Genomic DNA, 25,245 nt, shown 5'->3' with positions numbered 1-25,245 from the left:
AGCACGGTCTCCATAGCAACCCACAGCCAGGTTGGATGGGAGCTTGTGTTTGTGAGTGTGAGGCGGTTGTGCTGTGTGTGGGTTAAATGGGAGTTAATAAGCTGGTTGAAGGCAGAGGCGGCTTTCATAGATTTTCTGCCAAAGCGGACAGTCGGTATGGCTCGTGCGGGGTAGCTAATGAGTGAAGGCGGCAGTGCACAATGGGAAATGTAGTTCATGATTGTCTGACTTTTTTTCCCCTCTCTTTTTTTTGTGGGGGGTTTACTCAAATTTGTTGTGTGGGTGCACAAATAAATGGGCAGTAGACCACCTTTCTCATACAAGTATAGTGAAGCAATGTAGCAAGAGTTTGTTGATAGTTTCAATAACCTTGTTTTTGTAATGGGCCGGGTGGATGATTATTCACTCTTACCCAGTACCTTCAGTGTCTGTTCATTGTCTGTCGTATAGGAATTAGAAAATAGACCTGCCAGTATTATTTCCTTGTCCTCGTTGGATGGTAATGTAGATCTGCACTGATTATTTACTCTTTGTCTGTGTGTGTGTGTGTGTGTGTGTGTGTGTGTGTGTGTGTGTGTGTGTGTGTATAAGCTTGTGAGTGGTGTGAGTCATGGTTATTGTGTTTGAGATTTAGTTGTGTGCACAAATTTTTCTATGCACTATTTATTATAATTTTTTTTTGTATTTGAGTATTTGATTCAAGGACTGAAAATTTGGATTTTCCCTTGGTATCTCTGGCCCTCCCAACTTTAAAATGTTAGGTGCACAAGCAAAATTTTGAGGAGCACCAACAATTAAATTACTTAAACTGCGTTCTTCACAGTTTACCGTATATGTGATCGCCAGAGACACATAACAGCAACTGTCAAAGTGCTGATTTACATTCCACTGATCCCCGTGTGTAGTGTCCATATAAAGATGTCAGACAAGGATAAGAGTCAAAGCAAAAGTAACCCATCCAGCACGCGACTCCCATGACCTTCCCACGGATCTGTCAAGCAGAGTGCCCTCATAGACATGTAGGCTGTATTTAACATGTCCTATGTGTGCTCTGTGGATGCTGCTGCCACTTGGTAGAATTAGTTTTAAGGCATTGAGCTGACCGTCGTATCCAGAGTGACTTACGGAGATTACATTTGTATTTGTTTTATAAAACATCCGTATCTACTGAAGCAATTCAGGTAATTTCCTTTGCTCAATGGTACGACAGCAGTGCTCCATTTAGGAATCAGTCCCACAGCCACCGCAGTACAGTTCCCGGTTCTGCTGCCCCACTCCAGTACACTGCAGTACCATACCCACCATAACAGCAGGAACAATTCCCCTTTACCCCACCTCAAATTTAAATTAGTATTTCAATAGAATTTACTATTAACCAATCTACCATGAAGCTACCATGGCGGTAACTGAGAAAGCCGACATATTGGTATGCTCGGTTATCCAACCCAGGGCTGCACTATACACAAACCACTGCCCATCATTTTAACAGTTGCTGTAATAAGCCTTGCGGGACTACTCTATAAATTGAGCCCATGTTTTAGCAGTTATAGGCAAGCCCCTGTCTTGCGGTAGATATGAACACTAGCATTGATGTGCATTGCTGGGCTTGGCAGTGTTAATGGCGGCCCTGTTTGCAGTAGATAATACAGGAGCCAGGCTCAACACCGTAGGCAGAAAGGGTATTGTAGCCTGTGCTTACAGACACCATTTTGTGTCATAAAGACCCAAATTTCCCCCTCATGCAGAGAGCTTCCCCGTGGACATCTTTACACTGCAGCTTATTATTCCAATAACCCATTCCCCATTGCATACTGTTTTACCTACTGCACTAGCCCCTTTGACATTTAACTGCAAGAGCCACTTAATGCCATTATTTATTTTTGTTTTTCATTGTGATTTTATACTTCCATTGTGTTTTTTAGAATTACATTTATATTATAGTATTCATATTGTGTTCTATATGCTTGTATTTGGTGGGAAGGGTGTGGGAGTAAGAAGTCCAGTGTACTAGTACTAGTACTTTATTTGCATATCACAAATAAAAGTTGAAACTTGAAACGCTAACTGAATGTTCTGCTGGGTTATCGCCCGTGGCAACGCGTTCCAAGGCACTCGAGCTGCACGTACGCTCGTTCACAATCTACAAGGGGTGTGTAACGGCGACCATTCGCATTGTTGGGACTGATAGTCATTTCAATTTTCTCCACGGTAACTATGGGGAAGTAGAGCTTTTTTTTTTTCTTCTTCAGTTTTTGTCTTCGCTAGCTCAGTTAATTAAGTGCTTCCTGCCACCCCCCCCCCCCATCTCACAGTATACCTTGAGCAGCCATATGAGTGTAAACACTCCAGGGAGGACATGAACGATTTGTTCGACCCCAGGCTAGTTTGTGTATAATATATAAATATATATGTATTTCATTGACTTATTAGCTGCTGCTGTTAAGGTCTTCAAGGCTTCATTGTTTCCCGTTTGTACCTGGTGGAACGGAACTGGTTTGGCAAAATCCATAGGCAGGATTTTGTTTGCCCTCACTGACATGAATGGCGTGCGTCATCTCGCCTGTCTGGCGTTGTCGTGTTTCAGTGTGAAATATGCTTTTCAGTGGAATTCAAAGATAGCACCACCCTATTTACAGACCCGTGGGTTGTCCCTTCTCGTCTAGACACCCTCACTGCATTCGTCTGAGTCAGCCGTCATGTGAGTTTGCTGTTGTGAAGGCAGGTGGCAAATGCCAATGGATCCATCCATGTTCAGTTATGGGGTGTATGTTTGCTAGAAGCTCTCAGCTCTTTGTTTTTCATGGCTTTTTAAGAGATCATTGACTTGTTTGGGCTGATATTCAGATGAAGGTCACTGGTTTATCATTGAGCACCCTCTTAACAATGAACTTTCCGCAGTAATGATTCATTCAAACGTATAAAACACTGTTGAATTGGTGTACGCAGGAAATGAGGGAAATAATATCTGCAGATGAATGAGGTCATTGTTTCAGCTGCTCAGCACCTTCATGTCGGAGCCGCCTCACAAGCATCAGTATTTAGAATAACCGCTGAGGCAATGTTTACTCACCTGGGTTCAGAGCTGCCTATTGCCGTTTGTCAGGCTGTTATGTATGTGTTTGTATGGGGTGCTGTAAAAAACGGTTTAGCCTGGCTTACAACTGCTTAAATGTCAGTGACATAATGCTGAAAAACTTTGTTCTTTTTTTTTTTTTTTTTTACTATCCTAACTTCTAAGGACCTGTTAAGAATAATATATTATCGTAGCTCAAGTTTTCCTCTAAGAGTAACTATTCTTCAGAGTGTTAGACATCTCAGGCCTTGCTGAGTTTGCATCCATGGGTGGGGGTTTGTTTTGCTTGTCACTTTTTAAGATGAACAGCTCAACTGTAGATGGGTTTGAAGATTGTGGGCCGGTGGCCTCAGGCCTCTGTGACTATAATAATAACTGTTATTAATGTCATAGATCGACCAAAGATGAAATACAGACATGCAGAAATGCAAATGGATTTAATTTTGAATCCTTGTTCCGAGCATTAACTCAATTTGGGTGGTGTAGATGTTTTTTGTTTTTTTCTTGGCTGAGGCCCTTATCGAGGGCAGCTTGGATTTTACACAAAAATGTCAGATGAATTGGTAGTTTGCTGTAAGTCTTAAAACAGCCACGGACAGCTCAACACAGTGCAGTCAAGATTGTACGGTTGGTATTAAATCAGATAACTGACAAGAAACCGTTTTCATCTCAAGGTTATGGAGACCACGGCATGAACGGTGCATTTTTTGGTCACGCCCATGTACGACGCCATTCCTCACAGTGACAGACCAAGGGCCACCTGCGGCTTTGCCGCCAAAGCCAGACCACCTAAAATAGTTAGAGGTGTTGCTGAAACCCTACCTGCCACCCCTGTGCTATCACGGCTTATGAGTCAGCGTCTCCTGCCGTGGGGTTTTTCATGTCTTCTCGCCGCCGGTACTCTCCTGGGAATTTACTCACTCCCCTCACTTCCTTGTGCACAAGGAAAGTCCAGACTTCCGCCTTGCTGCTGGTGCAGTACCATCTTTTCCCAGAAGGTGGAGCCCCCCATGTTCTCTGCCGATGCAGCAGCACTGTGTGGCGTGACTTGATCTCCAGAAATTGTACATGTGGTTTTTTAGAAACGTGTGCAATGAATTAGCGTGGTGTGCCCAGTTAACCCATTAGGTTCAGTGTTTTTGCTCATTGTATTATGGTAGTGGTTTGCATGTAATTTAAATGTCAATATTGACCAAGCAACAACTTGGCAGTACAGTAAGACTATGGTAGTAAGACTGGAATTCAATAAAGGCCAGTTTATATTCCAGCGATGGAGTGCCGTTGCAACCGACGACGTCCATTGGATGTCGCTGGTCGCAGCAACATTTGGGTTATACTCTTGATCACTTGAGTTGCTTAGGACAACAACCACAGTCTCAGATGACAGTAGAACATTCATGAACCTTCTGTGATTTCAGTCGAGCAACACTGTCGCTGGACCATAAACTGGCCTTTAGACTGAGCAGTAAGATGAGTACAGTAACATTGAGCTTTAAGACTGTTGTACAGAAAGACTGAGCAGTAAGACAAGTACAGTAACATTGAGCTTTAAGACTGTAGTACAGAAAGACTGAGCAGTAAGACTGCAGTACAGAAAGACTGAGCAGTAAGACTGTAGTACAGTAGGACTGAGCAGTAAGATTGTAGTACAGTACGACTGAGCAGTAAGACTGAGCTGTAACATTGTAGTACAGTAAGACTAGTACAGTAAGACTGAGCATTAAGACTAGTACAGTAGGACTGAGCAGTAAGACTGTAGTACAGTAGGACTGAGCAGTAAGACTAGTACCGTAGGACTGAGCAGTAAGACTGTAGTACAGAAAGACTGAGCAGTAAGACTGTAGTACAGAAAGACTGAGCAGTAAGACTGTAGTACAGTAAGACTGAGCTGTAAGACTAGTACAGTAAGACTGCAGTAAGACTGTAGTACAGTAAGACAGAGCAGTAAGATTGTAGTACAGTAAGACAGCAGTAAGACTGTAGTACAGTAGGACTGAGCAGTAAGACTGTAGTACTGTAGGACTGAGCAGTAAGACTGTAGTACTGTAGGACTGAGCAGTAAGACTGTAGTACTGTAGGACTGAGCAGTAAGACTGTAGTACTGTAGGACTGAGCAGTAAGACTGTAGTACTGTAGGACTGAGCAGTAAGACTGTAGTACAGTAGGACAGAGCAGTAAGACTGTAGTACAGTAGGACGGAGCAGTAAGCACTCACAGCCTCACAGCAGCAGGTGCGGACATTGCATCACTCTTAGCCGCGGCAGCACCACCCGGAGCCCAGCTCCAGAGAAAGGGGGCTCTGTCAGAGTCGCGCCTCCCCTCTTCAGCGACATGCACTCTCATGAGGTCAGACTACTCATCCAGGCTGGGGCTCTGTGGCTGAAGAACCATGCTGCTGGCTGGGATGCTCTGGCTTCAGGAGAGCAACGGGCCCCTGTGGGCCTGCTGGGGGTCCCCAGGGGCCTGGCTGGAGGGCCCGAGAAGGTGCCTGAGGTGCGCGGACTGCGAGGGCTCGTACCAGCCCATCGTGGAGGTCCACGGTAGGCGACGGCTCCAGAGCCGATTCACGCAAAGCTCTGGGCAGAGTGCTTAGGGACAGGGTTCTGTATTAAAATGTGAAGGGGATGTCACATTCGTTGTTGGGGGTTAGCTTTTTAGGGTGCGTTTTATCTCATCTCTGCCGGTCATGCTGGAAAGACTGCGGATTGCATAATGGCGTGTTTTGTGTTTAATTGTGTTTTTACACAATTTTCTTTTTTCTTTTTTTTTTCGATTAGGTTTTGTGTGTTAAGTTTCTATTTTGTCTTTTTACTTTGCATTTTGTTTCTTTTTGTTTCATATTGTGTTTTCAATTTAGTGCTTTGTTTTTCACATTGATAGTGCAGAGAGAAAGCACTTGTTATAATTTGTTTTTAATTTTGTGGACATAATATTTTATTATGTAAACATGAGAATCTTGACAGTATACTCTTCTCTAATCTTGTCTGGCTACTGCAGCAGTTTGTCTTTTCCTTTAAATTAGCAGAAGCAGTAATTGTCTGCGCTTACTCTGAGAAGCAGACATCAGAAGCTGAGGTTTACACTACACTGAGAGGGGCAGTGTCAGTGTGTGGCTTCGGGAAGCTTTGAAATGACAGCACTTTGCAACGATGATATTGTCTATTTCCAGTGTAGTCATTACCTTGCTCTTTGTTTCTGTGTGACGAGCCACAGACGACGTGGGTGGATGTTTGCGTGGATGCTTGAGTCGACGTAACAGCGTTACACAAATGTTGCATTCTCAGTGACTCCTCAAACCTGAAATTGCTACCAAGACGGTGTCGACTTATTTAAACAATGGTATTATAGTGTGTATAGCAGGCTGCCTGGCTTGTCACTGGTAAACCTGTCACACTTACACTAGAACACGCATGATCCAGACCTGTTTTTCCCATGGTTGGAGAGTTTACAGCAGTGGTCCTCACTCCTGGTCCTGAGCCGCAGGATTGCTGTGTGCTGATTGCCAATGTGCTGGTTTTTGATTTCGCCAATTCAGACCCAAGACACCAGGTGAAGTGTGTGTAATTCACTGCTTTAACTGTTCAATGAAGTGCTGAGTAACAAGAAAAGGCAGCACACCCTGCAGCTCTCCAGGACCAGGAGTGTGAGGACCACTGTTTTGGAGGTACATTACGGTGTTCTGTCACGCTTGTTGGCCGATGTTGTCACAGCTGGGTGTACAGAACCCAGTGACAGGGTGACGCAAGTGCGTCTGAAGTGGCACCAGGGCCACTTTCTCTTGTATTTGCGTGTTGAATCCGATAGCGCTCGACCCATCAGCTTATCGGGCAGGGTGAGCTCAGTCAGTGAAAGGGACTCTTCTGCTCCAGCGGAGGAAGCGCCTGGAGCCCAGGACCTTATCTCCGCCCGCTCCCTGTTTTATGGCGGCTCGGTAAACGAGGGCCAGCCACATTGTTAATCAAACGCGACGTAGCGCTATGTAGTAGGGCGGGGCGAGCGCGTTAATCGACGCCCGTCCCCTTGATCCCGAGCGATAACCCGCTCCTCACCTCTCCGTTTCAGACGAGCCGTCCAGTCCCAGCATCGACCACGACACCGCTCACATTCCTGCCTCCGCCGTGATATCGGTCACGCCCATCATCACCACGATACCCCCCAGCCCCACGTCCCCCTCTCCTCTCATCCGTCGCCAGCTGTCGCACGACCAAGGTAAGGGGCCGAGCTCCGAAATGGCTGTCCACACTTCTCTTGCTCCGTGTGCCGGGTTTCTTTTCTTTCGGCCGATCGTCTCCTTGGCTGTCCGGGAAACGACGACTCCCTGAATGCACGGTAAGATTTGGGAAAACACAAGTAATAATTGACCGGGCGGAAAACACGCGCTTGATTACCACACCGCTGTCGTTATTTTCTTTAGCGCTTTGGGTTTAAAAACTGAAATTATTATTATTCTGCAGCCACTGTCTTAACTGTCACTCATCCCCCCCCCCCCCCCTCACACACACACACACACACACACAGATTCTCTACGGCTCTCTATCCTGGAGTCGGAGTCCGGCACCAAAACGGAGCGGTCCAAATCCTACGACGAGGGCCTGGATAACTACAGGGAGGAGGGAAGGGGGTAAGTCACCTCCTGGGAGATTCCTCCCTCCCAGCCTGTCCAGGCTGACGCTAGAGTGGCACCCCCTGCCAGCTGGCACCTAGGCTAGAGGGCGCGTCCCTGTTAACAGTGACCAATGCAGCACAGTGTCTAATGCAGCCCTGCCCTTCTATCTCCCCTGACAGGAGGACGTCCATTAAGCACATACCCGGTCTGAAGAGCGTAAGGAAGGTCAGTGCTGTTAGCTGTGCTTGTCTCATCTCTCCATGTAATTCAGCAAGGTTAGCCTGTTAGCTCTGCTTGTCTGTCTCCATGCAGTTCAGCAAGGTTAGCCTGTTAGCTCTGCTAGTCTATCTTTTCATGCAGTTCAGCAAGGTTAGCCTATTAGCCTGTTAGCTCTGCTTGTCTAACCCATGCAGTTCAGCAAGGTTAGCCTGTTAGCTCTGCTTGTCTATCTCTCCATGCAGTTCAACAAGAGACCACTAGCTGCCGGCGCAAACAAGCTGCTTCACTGCACTTGTTTACTGCCTTTCATTGTTTTCGTTTGGCGTGTTAAAGGGAAGTTTCAAAACGGTGAGCCGTTTCAAAAAGGGAACCAAACAGGAGTTTGCTGAAAATCCCCCTCTGCGATAGTGCATTTTAAGTTCCCTGAGAAGCCATGGTGCTGATCATCCGGTGGCTCTGAGATGAGTGGGTCCTCTGAAAAGCTGTCGGAGCCCTCAGCTCCTCGTCATGTACTGAGTGGAAAGGGAACGGCGCGAATTAAGCACGTTTCGGGACGTCAGGATGTTGACCATGCGGGATTTGGCCCTTTCCCGCCGTCCGCCACCTGTCTTAACGCCGTGCTCTCCTGTTCAGGCAGCGGACCGGTCCTCCGAAGACTCCGGGTCCAGGAGGGACTCTTCCTCCGACATCTTCAGCGACTCCACCAAGGAAGGAGTGCTCCACTTCAAGGTGCTTATAATTTTGGATTGTTGAATTAGAGTTTATTTTGTTTCTATTTTCATTTCAAATTCCGTTCACTTCCAGTTTGTTTATCTGTTCTGTTTTTAATTCATGTTTATTTTCGACTCCTATATCTATTGAGTTTTTTAGTAGTATTTTGTTTTACTTATTTTAGTTTCAGTGACAAAGTGTCTTTTCAAGAGTACACCAACTCAACTAATTTTTGTTTAATCTGAGAAGTACTCGAGGAGAGTCAATATAGTCGTGTCGGTATGGAAATTGTCATGCTTTCTTTATAGTTATTACTAAGGCAGTGTGTTTATCACAGAAAATATTTACTTAAGTTCCGGAGCATCCACTGTTGTTGAAAATCTTGATCCCAGCACATTCTAGAATCTGTAGCCTATACATTGCTACACTTTGTTTCTCCCAGCATTTGGCAATGTTGTCAACATGAAAATCCATGGCCTTTGCAACATGGGTAAATCTAGCACCAACCCAGCTTTAAATCAGCATCGGATTTAGAGTCTATGGGAAAAGTCCACAGGAAAGGTCCTCATGAGCAGCGTTATGCTGGATTTTCAATCGGGGAAATCAGGATTCTAGATGCAACACAGATTGGCCAAGTTGTGACCTGGGTGTGACCTGATGTAGTGCTGTAGAATTGGGTTCCATGCCCCTGGGATGCCCCAGGGTATTTCATGTTTTGGAAACTGAAGATAATAGAGTCTCAGCTTTCCCTGCCTTCTGACACGCTGAAAGGCTAAATCACTCTCTAGGGTATATTGAAATTAATTTTCAGGATATGCCAACCATTTTACAACATTTGGTATTTATTAACGTGTGTATCATTTTGTTCTTGTTTGAAACCAGTGAGTAGTTCCAATTATATTCTAATTATATCCAATTATGTTCTATATTATATTATTTTTTGGATTGTCAATAGAGTGTTTTCTTTGCAACACAGTTGAAAGATTTTCAGTACACTTTACTTACTGTACAATGAAAAAACTGCTTAAGCTTCCCCATTTTGAATGGGCAGTTCTTCATGGTGGGGCTTATTGAGGGAATTCCAGTTATTCCATAAATTGTTAGTGTTCATGGTCTCCTCAGAGTAAGTTGGTTGATGATATGTTTGTTATTTTTTTTGGTTCTCTCGCTCACGCTTGTGCCGTCTCTGCCTCTCTTTCTCTCTCTGCCTCTATCTATCTCTCTCTCTGCCTCTCTGCCTCTGTCCATCTCTCTCTCTCTCTCTATCTCTCTCTCTCTCTGCCTCTGTCCATCTCTCTCTCTTTCTCTCTGCCTCTGTCCATCTCTCTCTCTGCCTCTGTCCATCTCTCTCTCTGCCTCTGTCCATCTCTCTCTCTGCCTCTGTCCATCTCTCTCTGCCTCTGTCCATCTCTCTCTCTGCCTCTGTCCATCTCTCTCTCTGCCTCTGTCCATCTCTCTCTGCCTCTGTCCATCTCTCTCTCTCTCTCTCTCTGCCTCTGTCCATCTCTCTCTCTGCCTCTGTCCATCTCTCTCTGCCTCTGTCCATCTCTCTCTCTCTCTCTCTCTCTCTCTCTCTCTCTCTCTCTCTCTCTCTCTCTCTCTGCCTCTGTCCATCTCTCTCTCTCTCCCTCTGTGCCTCTGCCCATGTCTCTCTCTCTCTGCCTCTGTCAATCTCTCTCTCTCTCTCTCTCTCTCTCTCTCTCTCTGCCTCTGTCCGTCTCTCTCTCTGCCTCTGTCCATCTCTCTCTCTCTTTCTCTCTGCCTCTGTCCATCTCTCTCTCTCTGCCTCTGTCCATCTCTCTCTCTCTCTCTCTGCCTCTGTCCATCTCTCTCTCTCTCTCTCTCTCTCTCTCTGCCTCTGTCCATCTCTCTCTCTCTCTCTCTCTCTCTCTCTGCCTCTGTCCATCTCTCTCTCTGCCTCTGTCCATCTCTCTCTCTCTCTCTCTCTGCCTCTGTCCATCTCTCTCTCTCTCTCTCTCTCTCTGCCTCTGTCCATCTCTCTCTCTCTCTCCCTCTGTGCCTCTGTCCATCTCTCTCTCTCTCTCTCTCTGCCTCTGTCCCTCTCAGCGGGTGGGGGGAGGCATGCGTCAGTGGAAGCAGATGTACGCCGCCCTGCGGGGACACTCTCTCTGCCTGTACAAGGATAAGAAGCAGGGGCTGGCCATGGCCACCTCCCAGTCTGAGGAGGAGCTGCAGCCAATCAGCATCAAGGCCTGCCTGATCGACATCTCCTACAGCGACACCAAGCGCAAGAACGTGCTGCGGCTCACCACCTCGGACTGCGAGTACCTGTTCCAGGCAGAGGACCGAGAGGACATGCTCTCCTGGATCAGAGTCATCCAGGAGAACAGCAACCTGGATGAGGAGGTGCATACTGTACTAGGGCAGGGGGTGTCCGATCTCATACGAACCCTGTGTGGCTTTTTCTTTCAGCCCAGCACTCCAATGCTTGATTCATAATTTAGTCATTTAGCTGCTGCCTTTAACCAAAGTGACTTATAGCTGATTGGACTATCCAGGGGACCATCACCCCTGGAGCAATATGGGGTCAAGGGCCCAACAGCTGTGCAGATCTTATCGTGGCTACACCGGGGCTTGAAACACCAACCTTCCTGGTCCCAGTTAACCACTAGTCAACTGGCTGCGTACATGGAAAACTAATCATGGTCTTCAATCAAGACCTTGAGACGTCAGGTCAGGTGCCGTAGTGCAGGGAAAGAAAAAAACCTGCACCCGCAATTTTTGGGATTAGCCATCCCTGTTCTAGAGGAATAGAGGGATGGTAAGGAAAAGGAAGGATGACTTTCTGCATCCCACTATTTTTTTTTTATTCCCCAGAAATTCACCTTTATCACCTTTTAATGTGGCAGGGAGTATTATTTCTGTATTTATGTCCGTACATCGCCTCAATTTGTTTTTCTATTTACTCCAAATGACATGTTGATTGGCCTCCTTTAATGGTGCTGTGGAAAAGCTTAATGGATGTAGGGAAGGAGGGAAAAGAATGTAGGGAAGGGATGATGGCAGCAGGTGGGGGTGGTGGGGGGGTCATACAGTTACACACAGAAGGTACAGAAGAAGGTTCTAGAAAGGTCCTGCGGTGTAGCCCCACACAGCATGCCAGCTGGGTTCCCCGCTGCTCCAGTGTTCAGAAGAGCAAAGAGCAGCCTGTGAACCCCACAGGAGTTCCTTTACCCAGCACGAAGACATAAAGGTTACCTAGTCTGAATTTATGCCCAGCACACTGGTGAATTTCCACAGCCTGCCCTGTTTTTCAAATCAAACGTGCAGTTAATTGATGAGAAGGAAATGTTGTCCTATCACGGGTCATGTGGTTGGGCCCCTGAAGCCCTCTGGGTAGTGGAGTCCAGTGTGAAGTCTCCTGGGATTATGTTTTCACTGCACCATTCTGACAGCCCTGAAATGGACAAGCTCATGCGAGAGGCCACGGATGAGCTAATTGCCCTCTCTTTGTTTTATTTTAGAACGCAGGTGTCACAAGCAGAGACCTCATAAGTAGGAAGATTAAGGAGTACAGCACTCTGATGAGGTAAGGGCAAGCCAGAACACACGCATGTGCACACACACTCACACTCTCACACACTCTTCAGCAGTGCTGAAGTGTCATCACACGGTGCTTAACGTGTGTGTGTGTGTGTGCGTGTGCGTGTGCGTGCGTGTATATGTCAGTCCTCCCAGCGGTAAGACAGAGCCGTCGCCGAAGCCCTCTCGCCAGTCCCTCAGTATCAGACACACCTTGCTGGGAGGGAAAGGGGAGACCAAGGCCCTGCTCAGCCCTCACTCGCCCAGGCAGGACTGTGACAGGAAGAACATGCACAAAGGTACACATCGTCTCTGTCTCTGTCTCTTTCTCTGTCTCTGTGTCCGTCTCCGTCCTTCTGTCTGCATGTCTGCATGTGTCGGTATAAGGGCTACTCTTTGTAGCAATAAAGGTAATGGTGTGTGAGCTCTGCAGATAACTGCAGTCCTCCTAAGGATAGATTAAGCTGCATGTGTGTGGGCATGTGCATTAGTGTCAGTGATTATATTGTCTGTGTGCTCTCTACAGACCAGTGAAGTCCTCCTAAGGATAGGTAAAGGTGTGCGTGTGCATTTTTGTGTTAGTGATTATATTGTCTGTGCTCTCTACAGAGGAGTGCAGTCCTCGTAAGGATAGATAAATGAGTGTGTGTGTGTGCGTGTATGTGTGCGCATTCATGTCAGTGATTATATTGTCTGTGCTCTCTGCAGATGAGTGCAGTCCTCTTAAGGATAGATAAGAGTGTGTGTGCACGTGCGCATTCATGTCAGTGATTATATTGTCTGTGTGCTCTCTGCAGATGAGTGCAGTCCTCCTAAGGATAGATAAATGTGTGTGTGCGTGCATGCACGAGCATTCGTGTCAGTGATTATATTGTCTGTGTGCTCTCTGCAGACGAGTGCAGTCCTCCTAAGGATAAAGGAACATGGAGGAAAGGCATCCCAGGCCTGATGAGGAAGCCCTTTGAGAAGAAGCCCTCACCAGGAGTCACCTTTGGAGTGCGGCTGGACGACTGCCCTCCAGCCCAGACTAACAGAGTAAAGCTCCCTCCTCTTCTCACGCTTACTGTGCTTTCATAAATATATCACCCACATACAAACTTAGGAGTTGAGATTGAATGTCTTGTTTACTAGATGGAGTATCTGTTATGACATTTGAATGTTGGAGGGGCAGAGATTATTTGTAAGTTGAACATATTCAGTGAATAGAATCGGTGACTATTAGGTACACCTACTTATTTGTGTGATTTTCTAATCAGCCAATTGTGTGGCAGCAGTGCAATGCAGAAAGTCATGCAGATACGGGTTAGGGGCTTCAGGTAATGTTCACACCAACCATCAGAATGGGGAAGAAATGTGATTTAAGTGACTTTGATCGTGGATGATAATTGGTTCCATACATGGTGGCTTGAGTATCTCCTGGGATTTTCACACACAACAGTCTCTAGAATTTGCAGAGAATGGTGTGAAAAACATCCAGTGTGCAGCAGTTCTGCGGGCAGAAATGAGAGTTAATGAGAGCGGTCAGAGGAGAATGGCCAGACTGGTAAAAGCTGGCAGGAAAGCGACAGTACTGCAAATAACCGCACATTACAACAGTGGTATGCAGAAGAGCATCTCTGAATACACATCAAACCTATAAGAGGATAGGTTACAGCAGCAGAAGTATGAATAAATCTAAAAAATATGTCTCAAATACCTAATAAATTGCTCACTGGTTGTAGATTTTTATGCAGTTTTCAGGGCTTGGTGTGAATTGAGCCCAGTTTCAGTGGCCCTTAGAGACCTAAGGTGATTCAGACATTATTTCACTATCCTCAGTTTTACGCAGACTAAGCAGGTTTATGTAATGGATACCCCATATGCAACCCTTCATTTTATTCGCAGGACTTCCCCATCACGAATGCTTAGGCCTCAATATGATGTGGATTAGTTAGTAGGCCCTCTTGTATGGTGGCAAAAAATCATTTCTGCTTTCTGAAAAAGTGTGTTCACTTGAGTATATCACTCAAGTGTCAGTTCAGGTATATCTTCTTGCATTGCAATAGGTTTCATGGAGTAGTTATTGTAAGTATTGCTGCAGTAAAAAAATGTGAAAAAGCACTATAGACAGGCAGGCAAACGGCTAATGAACAAACTATGACTGTAGCTACTAGCATGGTCAGCAGTGATGTCTTTTGACCAATCAGGTATCCCCTGATTGATTGCCTCTGATATGGTTGGTTCATACCTTTGTGCCTATTTGCTAACTGACACGTAATGCCTCCAGTTTGATTGCATATAATCATCATGACATCATGCATGTTTTTATATCGTAAGTGTTAATCTGGGAGATATGGGCTAACAAAGTTTGCACTAATTTGCGTGACTCCACAACTTGCCCTATCTCCATTGGTGTAGGTCCTAGAGAAATTGTGAGGTAATCGAGTTGAGTGAGTGATTATAATCTTAATCTGATTTGTGAAAAAACCTGTATTTTAAAATGGATAAAATTTTTACCAAAGTTATAATGTCAACACCATCTCCAGAAAATTAGGTTTTGGATATTTGAGTCATTGAGCCTCTGATTGTGTTTCCATTTTAGTTTGTGCCTCTAGTGACTATTTGCATTTCAGTTTGTGTCGGTGCGTGAGTGCCTCAATTTCAGTCATCATTTGCTTCCTGTTTTGACAATTGGGTGATTGACGCATTTGCAAATGAGTCAAATGAATGAGTCTGTGCCTCTGATAGTGAGCATTATATGTGTTTATTTGCATTTCAGTTTGTGCTTCTGATAGTATTATGTTTACATTTCAGTTTGTGCCTCCGGTAGTATTATGTTTACATTTCAGTTCATGCCTCTGATAGTATTATGTTTGCATTTCAGTTTGTGCCTCTGATAGTATTATGTTTGCATTTCAGTTTGTGCCTCTGATAGTGGAGATCTGCTGTAAGCTGGTGGAGGAGCGAGGGCTGGAGTACACTGGGATCTACAGAGTCCCAGGGAACAACGCTGCCATATCCAGCATGCAGGAGGAGCTCAACAAGGGCATGAATGACATCGACATCCAAGAGGACGTGAGTGTGACCCTGTCCCCCCGCCCCTCCTGTCCCTGTCTCGAGTATGTCTCTTTCCCTCCATTTCAGCCTCCTCTCTTCTCACTCTTTCTTCTCCTTGTTTGCCTGCAGAAATGGAGGGATCTCAATGTGATCAGCAGTTTACTGAAATCGTTCTTCCGGAAGCTTCCGGAACCCCTTTTCACAAACGGTATGGTCCAGACTCGGCATGTACACGCTTCTGGAGGGCTTTGGCTTTTTAACATCTGGTGATAGTTAGTCACACTTTTTTAATGTAGCATTTGAACGGTTCTGTTTCATTCTGGTTTCATACCGGAATTAATGAAAACATCAACAATCCCTGAAGTTATAACTCAGTCTGGGTTTTTGACATGGACCGTGGATCTATGCAATGTCGAAAGGTTTCTGTTTTGAGAAAATGATTCCATCAAAGACAACGGAGAAAATGCTGCAGTGTTTTCTTTTTGACCAAGTCAAATAAGGCCACTGAGCTCTGGAATTGGCCAAATGCTGATAAAGTGTGCCCCCTAGTGAGTGACAAAGGAATCTCTTAATTGCAGATTTTGTGTACCCAGTCCTGAATGCTCACACGAATGGACACAGCCATTCCATTTTTCATGTACAAAGTGTTTTTCTTTCTCAACAGAAAAGTATGCAGATTTTATAGAAGCCAATAGAACCGAAGACGCAGTGGAGAGGTTGAAAGTTCTTAAAAGACTGGTGAGCAGGTTTTTATTTTTGGATTTGAAGCTGTGTGAAGGAATGGAGGGTGACACCTTCTCCCCCCCCCCCCCCCCCCACTCTTTTTCAGCTCCATGAGCTGCCAGATCATCACTACGAAACACTAAAGTTCCTCTCTGCTCATCTCAAAGCGGTGGCTGATAACTCTGAGAAAAACAAGGTAGTGTGTCGCATTTGTATGTCTTTGTGTGAGAATAACTGTTACCTAGCAATCTCTCGCTCACTCACTCACTCACTCACTCTTTCACTCACTCACTCACTCTTTCACTCTTTCACTCAGATGGAGCCCAGGAACCTGGCCATCGTGTTTGGCCCGACTCTGGTCAGGACGTCCGAGGACAACATGACCCACATGGTCACCCACATGCCTGACCAGTACAAAATCGTGGAGACGCTCATACAGCAAGTAAGTGCCAAAGCCACAAACCTGCCCGTTAATCACCGCCGTGAGTAATCCACGCCGCTGAGACTAAAATGGCTGCTTTTTCTTGTCTTGCAGTACAGTTGGTTTTTCACTGAAGACGGCGGTGAGGAGCCCATGGTGTGTATATGGACGACCGGCGCTGTTAGCGTCCCTTCTGTCTGTCAGCACTCTGCTCTTTGCCCGCTCCCTCTCTCTGTTTCACGTTCCTGTGTGGCCTGACAGTTGGCCAGTCGCGCACAGAAGCTTATAAGTCTGTTACCTATGAAGTATGTGAAGCGTGTGTAGTCCTGAACTTTTTGAAAGCTGGTCTCCTCTTTGCAGATGGCCCTTTTGAACACAAGGGGCCTGATTTACTAAGACCGTTAGCACATGCAAAAAACTTTTTGCACATACACAACCAATAACATGACCAGTGCTTGATCATGGCATTTGTTTTGCGCCAATCCTTGGTTGTGTTATTGGTTTTGCACGTGCTCAAGGTCTTGGTAAATCAGGCCCAAGGTCTAAGTGAAGGCGGGCAGCCATTTTGTGGGTTTTTTTTTTAGCTCAACCCTGCCGGTTCAGGTGACGCCGTCGCCTGCTTTCCTCCCGCGCTGCGGTAGAGGCCATGCCGACCTCTGACCTCTCTCCCTGCCGCCCACAGACCAGCGCCCAGCAGGAGAACGCTGTGGAGTCCCAGCCCGTGCCCAACATCGACCACCTGCTCACCAACATCGGGCGTACAGGCACCTCCCCCGGCGACGTATCAGGTAACTTAACGCTGCAGCAGGCCACCCGCGGGGCGGCTTAACGCCGCCGTTTCACCGACACCTTCGCCACGGTGAGAGACCTTCTGCGAAGACCGGAAGGGCAGTTTGCTCTCGGCTGCTTTCTTCTTTTTCTTGCGATGAGGAAATGGCCATTGCTTTGTTCTGTGCAGGACAACAATGAAATGTGTATGTGAGTTCACCGATTTATTTGCATTTATTTATTACTTTTTTCTTTCTTTTTGATAAGCACCATTTCATTTACGTTTAATTCATGCTTCATCCCGTCCTTTTGGAAGGAAACGCAAACCCACAAAAAAACGTCTGTATGTGTCTGTGTTTTCTAATTAATGTAGTGTTTAATTCATTTTTATTCCTCTTTGTTTGGCTTAAAATGCCGTAACTGGTTCAGTTACGCGTTTCCGTTTGTGTGGAGTTTTTTTTCCCCTTCTGCGTTTTACAGCCGACGGCCTCTAAACGCGAGCTGTGCAGTTCTGCACACTGCTGCACTAACCCTGCATGTTCCCTCCCCTCCTCTCCCCCCCCCCCCCAAACAACGAGAAAAAGTGATCCCTCTGTCTCTAGTTTTCCTCTTTGCGTGTCTGAATGGTCTTCCCAGCATTCACACATACCGGTTTCTAAACAGGCCAAGTGGGCGGAGTCTATCACACAGTGATGTCACTGATGGAGTCTGTGATATCGCTGATGGACAGCTGGAGCTGTAGAAAGAAAGAGGACTGTTGTCCCCCGTGTAGCTGCCTAGTCTGCAGGACCCCCAGGTTCTTGTGAATTGGACTAAAGGAAAATGACGACCAAAAAAAAAAAAAAACCCAGACGAAAAGCCAAAATGGACACCTGTCCATGCTGTACGTTTCTATCTAAGCATTCTTCACACAGACCAGTAAATAACTCTCTGAAAGCCTTTCTGCTGTTTCTCGTTATCTCCGAAGCAGTCCGCGAGGAGAAATAGCATGGTACGGTCTACGGATGTTGTTTTACCGCACATGAAGCCATCCCGCCATGTTTTCTCACAGGGGTGTGGTGGGGGGCTGAGCTTTCGCTTTGCTTTGCAGATTAAAACAGCCAGAAAAACTGGCAGAAGTCAAAATAAAGCAAAAAAATGTAATTGGCTAAATAAATTGAATTAAATACTCGGAAAAATAGAGTATCTGGACAAAAAGAAAGAAAATAATGCGTAACGTGAGAAGTTTCCTAGCTGGCTCTGTAGAGGGTCTTCCTCATCCTCTCATGTAGTGGCTCTTCTCTTAGCTAGCCCCTTTCTTCCCCCTATCATCTGTGTCACCTTTGACCTCTGTGCTCCTCCCCCTCCTTTCCACATCCACCACTGTGCATCATCACCGCCATCGTCAGTCCTGACTCCACGTCGTTGCCTGCGTATTCGCACCTGTGTGCTCATCCGCCCGCTCACCTTCCTCATTCACCGCACAGGACTGCCATACCGGTTCACTGAAAGGTTTAACGCTAGTGCATGAGTTGCTTCAGAGAAAACAAACCTGAAAAGGCCATGTAGTTATTAATATCACTTCCTAATCCACTTAATCACACTACATCAAACCATGGGAGATATTGTCGGGAAGAAAGTGGTTTCCACTAGGTCTTTCATAATTCATTGGAGCAAACTCGACACTTTAATGGTGACCTTCCCCGAATAAGGTAGTTGCATGACAGCAAATGGCGTGTATTGAGAAAAAAATGTGTTGTGCTATTAAAAAGGCAATGAATATGGTCTGACAGTGAGCACAAGTCGACATAGCTTCTGAATGGGGAGATGAGGAGTAAAACCACACTGAATGTTGTATTCTGGGAGCAGAGAACTGGCCCATACTGTAATTCATTATGTTAAGAATGAACGAATGGAAACACACTCGCACACACTCTCATACTTCAAAAGGCCAGGTGAAGAGACCATATCACCCACCTCCCCCCTTTGCCATTGTACTGTAGGAGTTAGGAAAGGATGCCTTGGCTGGCGAATGTGGTTCTGTGTGCATGACTGCTTCCTGTTTCCTGTCTGCGCAAGCTGTTCCAGCCTCACCTCATCAGTCACCACCGCAGGTCTCTGCGTCTCCTGCCTCCAGCCCTCTCACATTGTGGTGTCCGTAGAAGTGCCCGATCCATCCCATCACTCACACGACGGGCTAGCCCCAACCTGGCTAACGCTTTCTCTCCCCCCTACCCCCTCCCTCTCTCTCTTTCAGATTCGGCCACTAGCGACTCGACAAAATCCAAGGTGAGTCCCTGTCTAGGTGCGTCTGCTTTGGTTAAGCGCCCGGGTTTTTCCCCGCCAGGGCTTGCGCGAGAACCGTCACGGGGCTGCAGCCACAAGGGGGCAGCGCAAACAACTCCACCTCAACATGGTACCGCCTACGTCTTTTCACTGGCTGAGTGTGCTCCATCTTTTTTAAAACCGCTTGCACCTTGCAGTAAAACTGTCGGCAGAGGGATCAAAATGGATGACCGGGTGTTAGGCAACGATGAAAAGCGTTTTATTTTGTATTTTTTGTGCATTCATTGAGCTTGGAGGATATTTTTCACTTGAATTTGAAGATCTCAAAGCTCTCTTTTTTTTTTTTCCCCCTTTGCGCTGCTGTCATCTGGCTGCGTTCTACGGCTTTTGTTTGTCAGTAATGCTCATGGAGAAGAGAAGGCCCATTTCAGCTCTCTCCCCGGCTTGCCTTTACTCGCTCCAGACCCGTCACGCACAAGCTGCTGATAAAATGCTACAGTAGACTGCACTGACGTGACTAATGTTCCTCTTCTTGTGTGTGTGTGTGCTGTGCCTTCAGAGGAGCAGGTGGAGTACCGTGTGTGTGTGTGTGTGTGTGAGAGAGTGTGTGAAGGTTGGAACACAAGGGGTTTTCCTCAGCAGCTGCTAGGCTCACTGGTATCTCTGTCTCCACAGCAGGGGTCTTGGGGGTCCGGGAAGGACCAGTACAGCAGAGATCTCCTGGTCTCCTCCATCTTTGCTGCAGCCAGCCGCAAACGAAAGAAGCCCAAGGAGAAGCCGCAGCCTAGCAGCTCGGACGACGACCTGGACGGCACGTTCGCGAGGAAGGAGCCTGCGAGCCAGAACCAGAACCAGAAGCAGAACCAGAACCCGAGCTGGTCCCAGGGTGGTGCGGGCGAGACGCAAGCAGCGAGCGACAGGAAGGAGAGCCAAGGGCCGGGGCGGGAGAACGGGAAGAGCGGAGCAGAGCTCCGGGACTCGTTGGCGACGGAAGAGAAGCCCGAGTCCCCGCCGCCCTCCCCTCACCCCGTCCACCACCCGCCGGACGCCGCCAAGTCCTCTCTGTCGGATCCCCCGTCCCATCTCGACGAGCCGGCGTCCGACCTGGGGACCCTGAGCTCCCAGGCCTCGGCCCCGAGGGGTCCCGACAGGAAGTGGACGGGGCCCGAGCCGGGCGCGGCGGGCGCGGAGGTGAGCTCCATCACCTCGGACTACTCCACCACGTCCTCGCTCACCTTCCTGACGGGGGCCGAGTCCAGCGCCCTGAGCCCCGAGGCGCGGTCGGTGGCGGAGAGCCGGGGCGACGAGGCGGACGACGAGCGCAGCGAGCTGGTGAGCGAGGGCCGGCCGGTGGAGACGGACAGCGAGAGCGACTTCTCCGTCTTCTCCGCCGCTCCCGCCGCCGCGGGCCCGCGCTCCGAGCCCACGCCGGGAGAGGGAGGCGGGGAACGGACCCCGCCGGGCAGCGAGACCGCCGGCTCCGAGGGCAGCGCCACGCCCAAGCCGGAAACCCGCCGGCTCCTGCCCTCCCACAGGCTCATCGAGTGCGACACTCTCTCCCGGAGGCGCTCCCTGCGGCAGAAGACGGACAGCGAGTCCTCCGCCGAGGGCGGCCGGGGCGACCGGGAGCCCAACCGTCTGTCCCGTGTCCTGGAGGTGATGAAGAAGGGCCGGTCCACCGGCAGCCTGCTGAGCGTGCCGCCCCCCCCCGGGGACGGGGAGAGGCCCGAGCCCGCCTGGCGGCTGAAGATCACCGAGCGGCTCAAGTTCCGGCTCAAGACGTCGGCCGACGACATGTTCGGGGTGGGCACGCAGAAGGCCCGGCCCGCCGACCCGCGCAAGAAGAAGAAGAACATCCGGCGCCGCCACACCATGGGCGGGCAGCAGGACTTCGCCGAGCTGGCCGTGGCGGCCGACTGGGCGGGCGACCTCTCGGCCGTGGACCGGCTCCGGCCCAAGTGCAGCTCGCAGGACTTCTCCATCCGGGACTGGATCGCCCGTGAGCGCTGTCGGGCCGGCAGCCTGGAGCCCAGCCCCGACGCCCCGGCCGCCTCCGCCGAGCCAGAGCTGGAGCCGGAGCTCCAGGGGGAGGGCTGCCGGCCGCCCTCGCCTTCCCCCGCCAGCCTGGCCTCGGAGCAGCTCAACGGGGGGAGCGTCCCCGCAAAGAACAAAGGCCCCCTGTGCCTGGCGGGGGACGCGCACCCGCACAAACTGTCCGGCGCGCAAGTCGTTCGCTCGCGGTTTCATCAGTATCTATGAAACGACAAAGGTGCGTGTGTGTGTGTGAGAGTGAGTGTGTGAGTGAGTGTGTGTGTTTATTGTGCGCGTGTGTGAGGTCTGAGTATGTCCATATATCCATTAGGGTAACTGCACAATAGTTATTTTTTTATTTTTTACATACAAATGTATAAATGTACTGTATGTATGTTTATATACATACACTGTTTTAACAGACGTAACTGGATATACCTTCTTGTTTTTGTTTTTTTGTTGTTTTTTTATTTTTTATCCTTGGTTTAATCTCATTTTTCACTGGTTTCCATGACAGCAGTGGAGGTGAGGTTTACGCTCTCCTTGCTTTGTCCAAGCTCAGATACACTGAGAGAGCCAGACACGGGGGGATAATTCTCCCCTGAAGTAAACACGCTTCAGCTTCAACATCAATCCTAATGGAGAGGCTGCAGCAGTAAGTATTACTGAAGAATTATCGTTAAATATGGAAGAGAAGGATTTTTAAAAACATTTTTTAACGAGGAAGTGAAGGTGCAGTTCTTCCCCCAGTAACCGTTATGAAGAATGTATACGCTTGCTGTTATATTGACTAAAGCTTAGTTGCTTGTTACGACTCATTTTAAAGTGTACATATTTCTCTCTGTACTTGAAACGTGTTTTATTTCCGTTTAGCCCGCGTACGGGCTGTTTTCTGCGCTGTGTACTGTGGAAGGCTTTTTTGCAGTGCATCAGAACAGCCAGACACTTTTGCAAGCAGGACGAGAATAAAAAAAAAAAAAGTTTTTATACTTCTAAATGAGGAAAGACGAAGGAGTACCTACACAGCACATCCGTTTCAACATGCCATGTACAGTATCGCACTGCGCTTGTGTTACCATTGCTCTGTCAATTCCTGGCAGTACAACACCAACAGGAGGGGAGAAATGGAGTAATCAACCCTTAAATCATGTCTGTTCACTTAAAGAAAGTGCCTCGTCTTGAATCTGTTCTGAGTTAGGTGCCATACCATCTTTTTGCTAAACTACGTGATGTACTGTGAATGACTGAATTTTATCTACAACTCATTAAATAATTTTACAGATTCCAAATACAGGCAGATTCTGAGCTTCCATTATTATTGTTTTGTTATTTTTTTAAAGCATTCCAGTTGGGACTTAACGGGACTTTCTAAAAGATTTTAAATCTCGATTTGTTTTTGTTTTTTGTTTTTTTTTGTTTTGGATTTTATTGAGACTTGAATTTTAAATATTTGTGGGAAAAAAGTGACTTAAATGTATGTTTTTCATATTTTAGCCTTCCTCCTCCCTCCTCCCTATGCCAGATTTGTAACATAGGCATGCAGAGAGCGAATCCCAGAAACCTGGTCAGGTCATCAGGGTTCTTTTGACCCTGTGTGAGGCTGCATGAAATGATACTTCCTCAAACTGGACCACTGTATCCTGCCTGTGTACGGTCAAACCACGGTCTGCCCCCTTCAAAACACTGGAAATAAACGTCTTTATGTGAGATTTGTTCATTGTCGTGTCAAATGTAGAGTACGGTTTGGATTTCCGGGGTAAATCCATGACTAATTAATATTAAATGTTGGTCACTCGGTTGACAAATTCATTCATACACAAAGTATTTGCACACCGCACAAGCTGGCCCTTGTTTGAACGTTTGAATGAAGCACATTTTGGAAAATGTGTCAAAAGTGGCTGAAACTCAAGGACCAGGATACTATCACCAGATACTTTAATCAATAATTTATTAAATTTACCTTGAAGACAGGACTGGATGTGTCTAGATGCGTGCAGTTGTTCAAAACAATGCAAGTGCTCCATCATTAAGGCTTTGTGTTTCTCACTTGTCACTGATATGCATAAACAGTATCAGGTTAGCACAAACCTGGGACATGCAAGTCATATGTGTTTTCTCAGAAATGTAAATAAAGCCTCAGTTATGGAATCTGCCCTTGGTTCTGGACATTTCAGAATGGTCCCACTATTGTCATCATCCATTCTCCTTTGGCAAGCAAGTAAGATTGTCAAGAAATGAGAAATAAAATATGATGGCTGCAGCAGCAGAGCATATAGAATTAGAAACATTCAACCAGTCTTATTAATCATTGCTACCAGCACATTTTCCACACAGCAGGGCGACACCAGTCGGTAAATGGGTTTGATTATGCTCACTATATTATCAGTGGGTGTGGTGCACCTTCATTAATATGCAATCAAATAAACGATTTTCATTGCCATTAGGATCCATGCATATTGCAGATTGGATTGGCAATTTCCGTACTCAACGAATATAATGGAAGACATGAGGAAAAGGCGGGCATTGTTTTTTTTTTTTTGTTTTTTTTTTTTTTTAATAAATAGACCTCTGACGACTTTCATAAGAAATCCGTTTGAAAATCCCAACATATTTTCTTCTCAATTTCAATAAAACGTTGCCGAAAAGTTCATTATAATTTTAATTCCCCATTAAACCTGTAACTTATTTCAATACTTTAAACACGCTGTTTAAGAAATACTGACACTTACAAGTATTTAAGGTTTTACTAGACAAAATAAAACCAGGGAAGATTGTAGCACAGGCTACCAAACGTTCACAGCAGTGAGTGACCGTATGAACTGTTGCTCAAAAAAACCATATGCAATTAAATCATGAATTCACATGACTGATGGCTTAGCCTATCGCTTACTAAATGGAACTGCGTGGGAAATGGGCGTTTGGGTTCCATGTTGTGTATGCGACTTTCTCCCTGGTTATTTGCATGACCAAAAATTTGAACTTAATTTTTAGGCTACCTATCTACGTAGCCGGCCCTCCAAACAAGTAAGTCTCGTTTCGCTCTCTGATATTGAGCACAGCTGGATGATATTAGCCAAGAAGATAGGCTACTAATGCACTAAATACAGCTTGCATATACAGTACTGGCATGAATTGGAGAAACTGCAGTTCTCTTAACAGCAAGATACAGTTATGTTAAAATAAATAGCAGTGCGTTAAAAAAAATGAATACAAAAATTCAAATTAAACAAATATTTTTCAATAGCTTTTAGTTCCATATTTCAAATGTAGTGGAAGCATTACATGTTCAATTCCAAATCAAAGCATTAACAATTTCATTAAGTCTGAAAACGCAAAGGAATATTAATCTGTTAAAAAAAAATGGTAGTCTACATTTTTCTCTTCAAACTCAAACACTGTATAAACTGAAGAAATTCACTTTAAATTACTGAACTAATATTTCGTTGCATAACTATTGTTTTTGGCGCCTAGAAACAGGTATTTCAGCCCAGCATGAACAAAAAGGTAATTGTAGGTCATGTTTGATCTTTCTGGAGCTGATGAATGGCTGAATCTTTTACATTCTGACTATTCTTCGATCCATTTTAACAGTAGTTGCTTGTTTTATTTCGCGTATTTTGGGTTTTTGTTGCCATTTTAAAGCATTTGTGATCATTGTAGCTGAGCATCCTATAATTTGCTGCACTTCTTTGTTTTCCCCTCTCCAATCAACATTTTAATGAAATTACGTTGTTCCTCCGAACAATGTTTGGAACGGCCCATTTTACTTAGCAATTCAGAAGGAAATATATTTTATAACAATGTGTGAAACATTTGCTTCCCTTCTTCCTTAATAAAGGACAATTAATG

At 46.5% G+C, this 25,245-nt stretch overlaps 1 protein-coding gene across 4 annotated transcripts in view; it reads left to right on the top strand.

Moving 5' to 3' along the window:
* Positions 1-23,103, top strand: part of LOC133126304 (rho GTPase-activating protein 21-like) — an 83,226-nt gene extending 60,123 nt beyond the window's left edge. For all 4 annotated transcript variants that reach the window (XM_061238377.1, XM_061238376.1, XM_061238378.1 and 1 more), the window contains 17 exons: positions 7,136-7,282; positions 7,592-7,694; positions 7,859-7,904; positions 8,532-8,627; positions 10,677-10,976; positions 12,095-12,159; positions 12,300-12,451; positions 13,045-13,187; positions 15,051-15,206; positions 15,318-15,396; positions 15,853-15,926; positions 16,018-16,107; positions 16,228-16,353; positions 16,447-16,488; positions 17,015-17,120; positions 19,337-19,368; positions 20,041-23,103. In XM_061238377.1, coding sequence (XP_061094361.1) covers positions 7,136-7,282; positions 7,592-7,694; positions 7,859-7,904; positions 8,532-8,627; positions 10,677-10,976; positions 12,095-12,159; positions 12,300-12,451; positions 13,045-13,187; positions 15,051-15,206; positions 15,318-15,396; positions 15,853-15,926; positions 16,018-16,107; positions 16,228-16,353; positions 16,447-16,488; positions 17,015-17,120; positions 19,337-19,368; positions 20,041-21,624 — 3,341 coding nt within the window. In that variant the 3' untranslated portion in view covers positions 21,625-23,103. The remainder of the gene's footprint in view (positions 1-7,135; positions 7,283-7,591; positions 7,695-7,858; positions 7,905-8,531; positions 8,628-10,676; positions 10,977-12,094; positions 12,160-12,299; positions 12,452-13,044; positions 13,188-15,050; positions 15,207-15,317; positions 15,397-15,852; positions 15,927-16,017; positions 16,108-16,227; positions 16,354-16,446; positions 16,489-17,014; positions 17,121-19,336; positions 19,369-20,040) is intronic.
* The last annotated feature ends 2,142 nt before the right edge of the window (positions 23,104-25,245 follow it).

This window comes from Conger conger, chromosome 4, assembly GCF_963514075.1.
Source record: "Conger conger chromosome 4, fConCon1.1, whole genome shotgun sequence".
NCBI lineage: Eukaryota > Metazoa > Chordata > Actinopteri > Anguilliformes > Congridae > Conger > Conger conger.
The sequence above is the reverse complement of the archived record's forward strand: the minus strand, read 5'-3'. Positions and strand labels throughout refer to the sequence as shown.